This window comes from Hordeum vulgare, chromosome 5H, assembly GCF_904849725.1.
Source record: "Hordeum vulgare subsp. vulgare chromosome 5H, MorexV3_pseudomolecules_assembly, whole genome shotgun sequence".
Classification (NCBI taxonomy): Eukaryota; Viridiplantae; Streptophyta; class Magnoliopsida; order Poales; family Poaceae; genus Hordeum; species Hordeum vulgare.
The window spans coordinates 565,563,060-565,576,773 of record NC_058522.1 but is presented as its reverse complement, the minus strand read 5'-3'; the positions used below and the strand labels follow the sequence as shown (position 1 = coordinate 565,576,773).

The window sequence follows — 13,714 nt, the reverse complement described above, 5'->3', positions numbered from 1 at the left end:
GTAATTCAAAACGAAAAGTTTTCTTTAGAGGAGCTAACTAGAATTGCCAGAATCGTTGAGTTTCCACGATTCTCAAATACACTACTAATTCTGATAATTCTTAAATGATTCCTGAAAAGAAACGAGTTCTTTTGTGATTTCGGTTCTGCACGCCGTAATTGTTTAGAATCGGCTGAAAAGAACTAACCCTTACAGAGTATTAAAACTTGAAGGGCTGAATGTGTATCAATTTTTTTTAAGGGACCAAGTCTGCATTTTTGAGGAATTTGAGTGGCAAAAACATATTTTCTCAAAATCTAATGTAGCCCAAACAATCAAACAACCTGTTTTTTTTTTCTCGTTCGGGTCTATTTGAGCTTGATGCAATCATCTAAACGCGTCCAAGTGGACACGCGTCATGCATCGGTCTCTCTCAGCTGGGCGTTTATACATGCCGAAAGAGAATTCCCCACATCTTCCGGTTCTTCTCTTCCGAGCTCCCAGTCTACCCTCCACAATCCATTCCATTCTTCTGGGCACGAGCGACATGGCGGCCGCCACCGGCTACGGTGACGCCCCGACCACCGACGAGCAGCTGGTCGCGTACGATGAGCTACCCAGACAAGGCCGCTACATGGCGGAGGTGTTCGCCGTGCGCATCCCCGCCGCCGCCGGAGCAGACCCGCCCAGCGGCACCATCTCTGTCCACGGCGGCCACTGCTGGAGCGACTTCATTTACGGCCCGGAAGAAGAGCACACCTCGCAGCAAACCTGCTGCGATAGCCAGGTGCAATTCCGTTCCATCTAGTAGATCTTCTTAATTAGTGGAGTACTACTACTGTCTGAAAACAAGCAAGGGGACGGGTTGACCGGTTCACAAGCAGGTCGAACCTGTTAGTTGCTATTCGCAAAAAAAAAAAACCTGTTAGTTGCAGAAATCTTAACATCTTAGAACATCTTCAATAGACGCGCAAAACAAAAACAATAATACAACGCGCGCAGCGACCGTTTTTTCGTCTAAGTAGGTAGTTGTTTCATCTAAATTTTTAGCGAGCCAACATGCCACTTTAACGGACGCTGTAAAATTAAGCGTACGTCCAACAAAAATAGCATTTTACATTCGACATAAAACAAAGAAAATCAAGCAAACATGGTCTGTTTTCGTTTAATTTGCAGAGAAGCTTGTCAATCATCCCTGAATCTGCAGAGAAGCTTGTCAATCTATATGCCGTCTAATTTGTTTCTTCTTATGTCTGTTTAATTAAATCGGACTAGAGGTACTTACGTAGTATTAATTGATGAGCAGTTTTAACATGATCTTCTTACATCCTTTTTTCACATTAAAAATAAGAGTGTCTAATACACCCGAGCCGTTGATTTCATTAAGTAATGATTCCGATTACTCTTATCTTCGTACTTTTCGTGTGAAAAAATACTTCCTTCGTAAACTAATATAAAAGCGTTTAGATCCTTAAAATAATAATGTAAATGCTTTTATATTAGTTTACAGAGTGTGTAGCAGAGAGCATATTAAAATTAACTTTGATTGTATCATCGTATCAGCAAACAAGACAGCGTAAACCACTTTCTTCATCCATGCATTCTTCTACCGAATTGAAACAGGGTAACATCGTGCTTACTGGGCCATCGGTGGTCACCTCGGCATACAGTCCAATTGTCTTCAGCCTCGACCTCCATGACGGCAACCGTAGGCAAGCGGACGACGAGGAGGAAGAGAACACCAGTACGATAGTCTGCGACGCCGTTGGTGGCGACTTCTCTAACTACAATAGGGCCATATCAGAGACTGTCCACACATGCTACGGCCCAGCGGAGGTGATCTACGCTGTCCTGAGCAATGGCGTCCAAGGCCGGGTCGATGTGAAGCTTGCGCGCCTGCAGTCCCGAGACGAAGAGGATCTTGTTGGCAGGATCGTTGCTCGCAGCAAGCTGTTCGACGTCGGTTGCGTGCTCTTCTACAAGGAGGCCGCTGACAAGGGAGTGCACGTGCGACCGGGGGAGCTGGTTCCGTTGGCGAGGCATGCACTCGCCGTGCCATTGCACATACCGCTGACGATTGAGCTTGACCTTCATCGTGGTGGATCCGGAGATGAAATTGTTAGAGGCCAACTTGAGTTCAAAACTGCCACCGACGGCCTGCATGTGGAACGTCTTGTTGGTGTCAATGGTGCTGAATTCGAGGTGACAATCTTATGGTCGGAATACCCTTGGTAGACACCTGTGTGAGCCAAGTGGAGTACTATCAGCTATAGTGTATATACAAATACTACTATATGGAACTCACTAGCAGTTCAAAAATAAGTGTTTATTGACACATACTAATTTGTATTTTCTAATACATTTGTAATGAATAAAGGGTAATATATATGACACATACTACCGCGTTCTTGTGCTATATGAGGATGACATAAACCACTAATGTGACCCTATCACTATTATCACAAGAACGTGCTAAACAATCTAGGTCTAGATTAAATTAAGAACACTTTTCTTTAAACTGTCACCGGAATAACATTGGAAAGTTTGAAGCAAAGATGACGGCCTGTAAAATGTTCTCGGCATCCATGGCCCGCATGTTTCCATAACACTACTCATGATAAATTCTTGACTAGAGTGAAGTTGATTTGGTTCCTGAGTTGATTGGCGTATCATGATTTATGAGTGTTACTTAATATAATCTCAACCTAGATTGTTTAGGACGTTCCTGTGATAATAGTGATATGGTCATATTTAGGACAGTAAAACTGAGCCCAATCCCAGCCCTCTCACGACTTACGCATTTCTGGCCGTCCATTTAGGACAGTAAAACTGAGCCCAATCCCAGCCCTCTCACGACTTACGCATTTCAGGCCGTCCATTGTCGCGATATGATTGTTTCTGGTCGTCCGATCTTCCTTAACGCTCCATCTCTCGCTCAATGGGTCAACTGTCTTAGAGGGACGCTACTCCCGTAGAAAAATCGACGTGTTCCTGTTGATCGGGCCTATGCACCAACCAAACGCGAAGCGCGAAGGCCCTCTCCTCTCGTTTCTCACCTCTCCCCCGACTATCTCCTGGCCTCCTCCCAAACCCTATGCCAATTCCTCCACCACCACCCACTCGATTCTCCCCCCTCTCGATCTACTCCGCCTTTGCCTCTACGGTGCTGCCTCTCCCTCTTCTTCCCATCGTCTCTCCCTCTTTCATGACGTGGACTAGCAGCGGGGCGGCGGGCGAGCGACACTAGCTTCAAAGGGGATTCGGTCTCGGCGGCTCGGCTGAGAGAGAGCAACGTACATACCCGTAGCGTACCACGACGGCTGGTGTCGGACTGGGCACACCAATCTCGAGTGACGGCAGTAGCGAGCAAGCATGGGCGCGCGATGCAACCTCTAGGTCGCACGTAGCAATCCACACTCTCGTCCCTATCTCTTCTCGAGGCGGCCAAACAGCATGTTCAGACGTGTCTGCAAGGCTCCATGCAGTTAGATTTTAATTTCTTGATTGTAAGTTTGTACAAACTGAATCTACGAACAAATGCAAAAATATTTCACTATGCAAACTCCAACATTTGATCCGCGCTTGCAATAGTTCTGCCACTACTTTAGCCCGCACACACACATTCTGGAAAACAAAGGTTAGCATCCTTCCTCGTTCATACATTCATCCAAAGTTGTCAGAATCGTGACTCAAGTCTTAGAATCTTACGATCTTACGATCCAAACTAGCCCCTCCGATTCTACGATTTTGCTCATAGAATCTAAGTTTCTACGATCCTCATAGTTAAGATTCTACGATTCACGATCCTAGCAATGGAGCTCCGATCCGATTCAGAATCGCGATTCTGACAACTTTGCATTCATCCCTCTTCTGAAATGGTTTCACACCGTGCAGATTTATTCAATGGCCGAGGATTAATCTCAGGGGATCTGTGGTATAATGTCTAGCTACCAATTGGAAAAAACCAATCAGTTAACGAATTGAAGCAGTCTTGTCTGCAAGTGTACCACCTGTGGTGTTCTTGAAGAAAACGAGGCTGCTGTAGCTTCGCAAGTCTTGTTTGAACATCATCATATAGAAATTGGGCTCATCGCTTTATTGACATGCATGTCATCACTTATGAGAAGTCATTTTCAGTACCTTTGTTATTGCTTACAAACATGTTCACCAGGCGCAAACCGAAACAGATCCATCCAAGATGCTCAAGAATGTTTTCCTTTTGTGCTCTTTGGTTCTATCTTCTTGAACAACCCCACCAACACATTTGTAGTATAGGCCTAGAATAAGTGTCTGCTTAATTACTAACTTCATTTATTTTAGTTTTCCCATCGACAGTAAATTGTAGTACAAGATTGAATCTCAAGCCCACATGCATTCTGGAATGACCGTCGTTCAAACAAAGGTGAGACATCCTTGCTCATATACTCCCCTGGTTTCAGTTGTGATTGTTCAATCCCTATCCATTATATGTAGCTTGTGTTTCACTACTAGACCATTGTTCACTGTTCCAGCTGTGAAATATATTTTTAGATCATTTTAAATAGACTTTGTAACACATTTTCCTTACCAATGAGACAATACCATAACATGTTTCTTGGTTGTTTTCTACATGTTAAGAGTACTAATTACTACATGAATTTCTAATAAAAGAATCAATACAAGTATGCTCATATGCTAAATCGAGTCATACAGTAATATAAGATCCGTTCAACCGAGGAAGGCACCAAAAGAGGCTGTGAGCCGGAGCACAAGAGACCGCCACCATTAGTGCATCTACTTGCGCCACCTACCACATGACCACAACCCCTGGTACATAACTATTACTTAATGATACACATAAATGTGAGATTTTCCTACCTTATTTCAATTCTGTTTGAGCTTGCTTTTTTTTCCTGGTTTGTGAGAATATCTGGAATCATATAAGGTATGGTAAAATAGTTGATCAAGGCACTTCTATTTTGTTGGATTTTGAGAAGGCCGACTGGTTTCTCATGCTTTTAAATGATAATTACAAATGATGGGCAAATCCTCTATTTAATACATATAGCCTCCTTGTGTACATTAAGACTAATGCTTACTAATTGAATGGTGTAAACATGTTGATATCTATCAGTTGTCATGAATGCCACCCCATCAATTATTCTTGAGCTTAGTTTTGGCTTGCACATTTTGGTTTGGTGCTTAGTTCAAGGCCACATAGGTTCTGGCAAGAGGGGACCTTAAAAATTAGACTCCAATATTTAACAAAAGATTCTTAAACGTTCACGCACCATCAAGTGTCTGGTTTGCAATCTTTGTCACGCATTACTTTAGGTATCTCTGAGCTACAAAATGGGATAAACTTATTTTGAAAGAAGTTAAATCACATGATTATAATAGCAGTAATTTATTTTAATATTTTGCCGTGTCTTAAAGAAGTGGCTAATTTTACTCCAACGTTGGCGTGTGGTAGGTATCATAATTATTGCAGGAACATCTACATACATGCACATGCGCTGAGCTTTAACGAATTCATGCAATTCTCATTTGCTACACATGATCTAGATTTTATTTTCCCAGCTTCAAAGATATAGTAAGGACAGTCCGGGAAGCCAAGCTCGATTTATGATTTTGATTTGATAGATGGTGCTCTCTTACAGATACTAGCAAAAATGTTTTGTAGGTAATGTTGTCATTATTGTTTCCTTCCTTGTGACACTACTTGTGTAGCTATTTCCTCAATTGATTTGCCTCGCTAACATGTATTTTGTCTTTAGTTCAATGTAAGCAATTTTAAGTTGCTTAAGATGTAGCAATTGTTTCGCAACAACCCACTAGCATTTTGATATTGAGCTTAATATAACTTCTATTATCGTTGATCAGATGGAACTCTATGACATCATCTGAGCAAGTACACATTCAATCATCTACCCTGACGCGATGCAACAATATTTATCCCTTGGATCACAATGTATATAATTGTAGTATTACTGTGTAGAACGCATTGAGACTGTATAACTGTAGTATTACTGTTCAGAACGCATTGGGATTTTTTAAATAATAATATTGTCCAAAAGTTCAAAAATATTTGTACTGCCTATTTTTCTCTCGTATATTCCTGATGTTGCAACAATATATATCCCTTGGATCACAATGTATATAATTGTAGTATTACTGTGTAGAACGCATTGAGACTGTATAACTGTAGTATTACTGTTCAGAACGCATTGGGATTTTTTATATAATAATATTGTCCAAAAGTTCAAAAATATTTGTACTCCCTATTTTTCTCTCGTATATTCCTGATGTTGCAACAATATATATCCCTTGGATCACAATGTATATAATTGTAGTATTACTGTGTAGAACGCATTGAGACTGTATAACTGTAGTATTACTGTTCAGAATGCATTGGGATTTTTTAAATAATAATATTGTCCAAAAGTCCAAAAATATTTGTACTCCCTATTTTTCTCTCGTATATTCCTGATGTCTTTCCTTAATATATTTATTTTTTAGTTATTGTGATGGGAGCCTTTGTGGGAGTCCTTTTAGGAGTAAAAAGAGATCACAGTCTCGATCGCTACTTTTTTGTAGATCAACCACTAAATTTCTCTCTTGAGTTGCATACCATTATATTCCTATTATTTCTCTCTCTTCAGTTATATACCACTATATTCTGCAAAATGAAGGAGACAAGCACAATATTTAAATGTATTGCAAACAAATGTATACAAGTTACTTTTTATCCCTAACAACTAAAAGTCAAAATAGATGGGCGCAGCAACGCGCGCCATCAATGATCTAGTTAGTGGTTTATGTCATCTTCGTAATCCAAGAAAGATATAGCACACGCCGCTTGAGTCCATTTTACCAATGTACTACTACCTCTAGCTAAAAGATATAGGAATCCTAGATTGTGAAATCAAATTATCTAAATGATTTTAACCTTGAACAGCAATAATATCATATTTTTTGCCAGGTATATAAAAATAACAAGGAAAAACCTCGCATGAAAAAGAAGAGAAGCAAAACAAAACAAAATATATGTCTTCCATGAGAAATCTTACAATTTTATTACCCTTTATTCATTACAAATATATTAGAAAAACCAAAGTAGTAGTATGTGTCAAGAAACGACACTTATTTTTGAACTGGTACTGAGTTGCATATAGTATTTGTAATTGATAGTACTCGGGCGCTCACACGGGTGTGTCTACCAAGGGTACTCCGACCATAAGATTGTCACCTCGAATTCAGCACCATTGACACCAACAAGACGTCCCGTATGCAGGCCGTCGATGGCAGTTTTGAACTCAAGCTCGCCTCTAACAATTTCATCATGGGATCCACCGCGACGAAGGTCAAGTTCAATGGTCAGCGGCATGTGCATCGGCATGGCGAGCGCATGCCTCGCCAACGGAATCAGCTCCCCTGGTCGCACGCGCACTCCCTGCTGGACAGCAGCCTCGTTGTAGAAGAGCATGCAGCCGACGTCGAACAGCTTGCTGCGAGCAACAATCCTGCCGACGAGAACCTCTTCGTCTCGGGACTGCAGGCCAACAAGCTTCACGTCGACATGGCCTTGGACGCCGTTGCTCAGGACGGCGTAGATCACCTCTGCGGGGCCGTAGCCTGTGTGGACAGTCTCCGATATGACCATGTTGTAGTTGGAGAAGTCGCCGCCAACGACATCGCAGACTATCTTTCCGGTGATCTCTTCCTCCTTGTCGTCGTCGGCTTGCCCGTGGCTGCCATCATGGAGGTCGAGGCTGAAGACAATTGGACCGTATGCCGACGTGGCCACCGATGGCCCAGTGAGCACGATGTTACCCTGTTTGAATTCGGTAGAAGAAGAATGCTTGAAGGTCTTGTTTTCAGACACTAGTAGTACTATAATGCATGGAGTATTAATTAAGGAGCTATAGTGTTAAAAACTCTCTTATAATTATGGAATGAAACGAGTAGAAAGAAGGTAGTTCCTCCGTTTCTAAATATATTTATTTTTATTCTTTTAAGATTTCATTACGGATTATTCGTTCCATTCTTAAATACTCCCTCCGTTTCTTTTTAGTCCACATATAAGATTTGATCAAAGTCAAACTTCATAAACTTTGACTAAGTTTATAAAACAAAATATCAACATTTATAATATGAAATCAATATTAGTAGATGCATAATGATATTAATTTTCATAGCATATAGGTTATGATTATAGATGTTGATATCTTTTGATATATATTTGGTCAAACTTTGTTTCACTTGACTTTAATCAAATCTTATATGCAGACTAAAAAAACGGAGGAAGTATAAAACATTTTAGAGATTTTACTATAAACTACATACGGATGTATATAGACATGTTTTAAAATGTAGATTCATTCATTTACTCCGTATATAATTCATAATAAAATCTTTAAAAGTTCTTATATTTAGAAACGGGGAGTAGAAGAGATGGAACCAGGGGAATTACACCGTACCTGGTTGTCGCAGCAGGTTTGCTGCGAGGTGTGTTGACTCCAGCTGTAAATGAAGTCGCTGCTGCAGTGTGGCCACCGTGGAAAGAGATGGTGCCGCTGGGCGGGTCTCCTCCGGCGGTGGCGGGGATGCGCACGGCGAATACCTCCGCCATGTAGCGGCCGTGTTTGGGTAGCTCAGCGTACGCGAGCAGCTGCTCATCGTTCGGGGCGTCGCCGTAGCCGGTGGCGGCCACCGCCATGTTGCTTCGGATGACTAGCTTCAGAAGCCACACCACAGCCAAGGCTTGTTCGCCGTCGCCTATCCCGATACCATTGAATTTTCCGAAAATGGTTTTATCGTCCTTGTAACCCTTCTTCTTCCAGCTGAGCAGCGCGGTGGACGAGTCACCCCAATACTTGATGTAGTTGACCTCCTTGGTTGTGACGGACGATACCCGGTCCTGGCTCCAACCTTTGCTGACGACACCGGAGACAGGGATGAACCTCGCGGCCTCGCAGACGGCAACGGCGAGGGTCGCCACTGCTTCCTTTAACGGGTCGTTGGCACGGAGCATGTCGTCGTCGTCACCACCGTGGAGAGTACTGGCCTGCTTTTTGTTCCAGAGCGTGGCAGCTGCTTTCGCCATGCTAAACTTGTTGAGGTTCAAGTCCGGCAGTTCGTCGACACTACCGATTAGCGTATTGTAGTTGCCGTCGAAGCCTGCCATCACCGCCTTGTCGTCGACGAGCTTGTACTTGGTCCTCGGCTTGCTCAGCTGGAACCAGCTCCCTGTGCTGTTGGTGAAACCCATGATGTAGGCGTTGTCGTTCCCTGCGTCTTGCCGTGGAGCTCGACGTGGATCCACCGCGGCGGCTGCTCAACGGGCGTCGTCCCCTTGCCCGTGGCCAGCACGTGGCATGCTACCTTGGATTTTGGCCCTACTACCGTGTCAGGAGCAGGGCCGGCCAAAGCTTCGCGTACATTCTTAATGAACGTATCGTACGAGTCCGTCATCACGTTGAACGGCGTCACTGCAACGATGGGAGCAACTTTTTCCATAGCTGCAATTTCTGGAAAATAAATACCAGAGACAATTTCATCATCAGCAAACGTAACGAGGTAATTAAGAAGAAAACTCGATTGCACCACTATGTTTCTGCGCCAACATACCTACTACTTCAGCTGGCCGGGGAGAACTTGCAGCTCGTGGCGTTGTAAATCCACCGATGAGGCAATGAGCCTGCAGGGAGGGTGTGCGTCCTAAAATAGAGTCACAGATCGATGGCATGGGCTGCTAATAAAGAGTTGGGACGACCATGTGAAGGAATATGTTGACGAGTTCCAGTTGATTCAATTTGAAATTCTCTAAATCCTTGAAGATGTTCTCCAAACTAAATCACAAAGTAACAATAACCGAAAGTTTCACATATACTTCCTCCGTTTTTATTTACTCTGCGTATTAGCTTTGATCAAAGTCATGTTTTATAAACTTTGACAAAGTTTGTAGACAAAACATTAACATATTCAATAACAAATCAATACCATTATATTCATTATTGCTTTCACATCATGTAGAGTTGCTATGATACAAATTTTAATTTTTATCAACAAACTTGGTTAAACTTTATGAAGTTTGACTTCAATCAATTTTAATATGTATAGTAAATAAAAACAGGGTAGGTTTGAAGCTGTGATGAATCTAAGGGTTCGCATGGCTTGAGCCTACACTTAAAAAGTTAAAATCCGTGAATTTATTTTTAGTACTAAGTCTTGGTATATTTGACAGGTCAGATTCAAGAAAAACAGGTGCAGCCGGTCCATCTAATCCAACTAGGTCACGCCGAGCCTACTTTGCATTTCCGTCGTAGATTTGCTGTTGGTTTGAAGTGACATGAGCTTGGGCCAACATTGGATCCTTTTGGTCTATTGCCGTAGGGTCTTCTTTGCCCTGATTGATCTCATATTTCACAGGCTCGATCCTTTTCAAAGCGTTGCATTTGAATGGCCTTGGTTGAACTCAATTTCTTTGCAAATATTGAACATATGGTACAAAATACGAAAATCAACATGAGATATGTATTGTATTTCTATGTATAGTCAATGACACTATGTTGCATAATTCATGTGACAATTGAAAGATTTAGAGGCATAAATTACATACATGATAAGTATCAGCTACAGACAAATATTTATGTGTGTTCACTTGAGATGTCAGAGCATGTACTGTTGGGGAACGTCGCATGGGAAACAAAAAAATTTCTACGCGCACGAAGACCTATCATGATGATGTCCATCTACGAGAGGGGATGAGTGATCTACGTACCCTTGTAGACCGTACAGCAGAAGCGTTAGAGAACGCGGTTGATGTAGTGGAACGTCCTCACGTCCCTCGATCCGCCCCGCGAACAATCCCGCGATCAGTCCCACGATCTAGTACCGAACGCACGGCACCTCCGCGTTCAGCACACGTACAGCTCGACGATGATCTCGGCATTCTTGATCCAGCAAGAGAGACGGAGAGGTAGAAGAGTTCTCCGGCAGCGTGACGGCGCTCCGGAGGTTGGTGATAACCTTGTCTCAGCAGGGCTCCGCCCGAGCTCCGCAGAAACGCGATCTAGAGGAAAAACCGTGGAGGTATCTGGTCGGGCTGCCGTGGAAAAGTCGTCTCAAATCAGCCCTAAAACCTCCGTATATATAGGTGGGAGGGAGGGGGCCTTGCCTTGGGGCTCAAGGAGCCCCAAGGGGGTCGACCGAGTCCAAGGGGGAGGACTCTCCCCCCCAAACCGAGTTGGACTAGGTTTGGTGGGAGGGAGTCCCCCTTCCTTCCCACCTCCTCCTTTTTTTTTCTTTCTCTCTTGATTTTCTTCTCCTTGGCGCATAGGGCACTTGTGGGCTGTCCCACCAGCCCACTAAGGGCTGGTGTGGCTCCCTCAATGCCTATGGGCTTCCCCGGGGTGGGTTGCCCCCCCCCGGTGAACTCCCGGAACCCATTCGTCATTCCCGGTACATTCCCGTTAACTCCGAAAACCTTCCGGTAATCAAATGAGGTCATCCTATATATCAATCTTCGTTTCCGGACCATTCCGGAAACCCTCGTGACGTCCGTGATCTCATCCGGGACTCCGAACAACATTCGGTAACCAACCATATAACTTAAATACGCATAAAACAACGTCGAACCTTAAGTGTGCAGACCCTGCGGGTTCGAGAACTATGTAGACATGACCCGAGAGACTCCTCGGTCAATATCCAATAGCGGGACCTGGATGCCCATATTGGATCCTACATATTCTACGAAGATCTTATCGTTTGAACCTCACTGCCAAGGATTCGTATAATCCCGTATGTCATTTCCTTTGTCCTTCGGTATGTTACTTGCCCGAGATTCGATCGTCAGTATCCGCATACCTATTTCAATCTCGTTTACCGGCAAGTCTCTTTACTCGTTTCGTAATACAAGATCCCGCAACTTACACTAAGTTACATTGCTTGCAAGGCTTGTGTGTGATGTTGTATTACCGAGTGGGCCCCGAGATACCTCTCCGTCACACGGAGTGACAAATCCCAGTCTTGATCCATACTAACTCAACTAACACCTTCGGAGATACCTGTAGAGCATCTTTATAGTCACCCAGTTACGTTGCGACGTTTGATACACACAAAGCATTCCTCCAGTGTCAGTGAGTTATATGATCTCATGGTCATAGGAATAAATACTTGACACGCAGAAAACAGTAGCAACAAAATGACACGATCAACATGCTACGTCTATTAGTTTGGGTCTAGTCCATCGCGTGATTCTCCCAATGACGTGATCCAGTTATCAAGCAACAACACCTTGTTCATAATCAGAAGACACTGACTATCATTGATCAACTGGCTAGCCAACTAGAGGCATGCTAGGGACGGTGTTTTGTCTATGTATCCACACATGTAAATGAGTCTTCATTCAATACAATTATAGCATGGATAATAAACTATTATCTTGATACAGGAATTATAATAATAACCATATTTATTATTGCCTCTAGGGCATAATTCCAACAGTCTCCCACTTGCACTAGAGTCAATAATCCAGCCCTCACATCACCATGTGAATTACATTGTAACAAATCTAACACCCATACAGTTCTGGTGTCGATCATGTTTTGGCCGTGGAAGAGGTTTAGTCAGCGGGTCTGCTACATTCAGATCCGTGTGCACCTTGCATATATTTACGTCCTCTTCCTCGACGTAGTCGCGGATGAGGTTGAAGCGTCGTTTGATGTGTCTGGTCTTCTTGTGAAACCGTGGTTCCATTGCTAAGGCAATGGCACCCGTGTTGTCATAGAACAAGGTTATTGGATCCAGTGCACTTGGCACCACTCCAAGATCCGTCAAGAACTGCTTCATCCAGACACCCTCCTTAGCCGCCTCCGAGGCAGCCATGTACTCCGCTTCACATGTAGAATCTGCTACGACGCTTTGCTTGGAACTGCACCAGCTTACTGCACCCCCATTAAGAATAAATACGTATCCGGTTTGCGACTTAGAGTCGTCCGGATCTGTGTCAAAGCTTGCATCGACGTAACCTTTTACGGCGAGCTCTTCGTCACCTCCATACACGAGAAACATCTCCTTAGTCCTTTTCAGGTACTTCAGGATATTTTTGACCGCTGTCCAGTGATCCACTCCTGGATTACTCTGGAACCTACCTGCCATACTTATGGCCAGGATAACATCCGGTCTAGTGCACAGCATCGCATACATGATAGAACCTATGGCTGAAGCATAGGGGACGGAGCGCATATGCTCTCTATCTTCATCAGTTGCTGGGCACTGAGTCTTACTCAATCTCGTACCTTGTAAAACTGGCAAGAACCCTTTCTTGGACTGTTCCATTTTGAACCTCTTCAAAACTTTATCAAGGTATGTGCTTTGTGAAAGTCCTATCAGGCGTTTTGATCTATCCCTATAGATCTTAATGCCTAGAATGTAAGCAGCTTCTCCTAGGTCCTTCATAGAGAACTTTTATTCAAGTAACCTTTTATGCTCTCCAAAAGCTCTACGTTGTTTCCAATCAGTAATATGTCATCCACATATAATATTAGAAACGCCACAGAGCTCCCACTCACCTTCTTGTAAATACAAGATTCTCCAACCACTTGTATAAACCCAAATGCCTTGATCACCTCATCAAAGCGTTTGTTCCAACTCCAAGATGCTTGCACCAGTCCATAAATGGATCGCTGGAGCTTGCACACTTTGTTAGCATTCTTAGGATCGACAAAACCTTCGGGTTGCATCATATACAACT

The 13,714-nt window shown here is 43.3% G+C and overlaps 1 protein-coding gene and 1 pseudogene across 1 annotated transcript; one reads left to right on the top strand and one right to left on the bottom strand.

The window, feature by feature from the left end:
* Nucleotides 1-413: 413 nt before the first annotated feature.
* LOC123453096 (60 kDa jasmonate-induced protein-like) lies at nucleotides 414-2,395 on the top strand. Its single transcript, XM_045129854.1, has 2 exons — nucleotides 414-766; nucleotides 1,603-2,395. The coding sequence occupies exons 1-2, from the start codon at nucleotides 431-433 to the stop codon at nucleotides 2,212-2,214; spliced, it is 948 nt and encodes a 315-aa protein (XP_044985789.1). The 5' UTR covers nucleotides 414-430; the 3' UTR covers nucleotides 2,215-2,395.
* A 4,779-nt stretch (nucleotides 2,396-7,174) lies between these two features.
* Nucleotides 7,175-8,689, bottom strand: LOC123453095 (annotated as a pseudogene).
* Nucleotides 8,690-13,714: the final 5,025 nt, after the last annotated feature.

Excerpts from the sequence above, each read along its gene's own strand:
- LOC123453096 (XM_045129854.1), top strand. The coding sequence starts at position 431 with ATGCCGAAAGAGAATTCCCCACATCTTCCGGTTCTTCTCTTCCGAGCT. Across the intron at positions 767-1,602 it reads AAACCTGCTGCGATAGCCAG|GGTAACATCGTGCTTACTGG; the intron begins GTGCAATTCCGT and ends GAATTGAAACAG.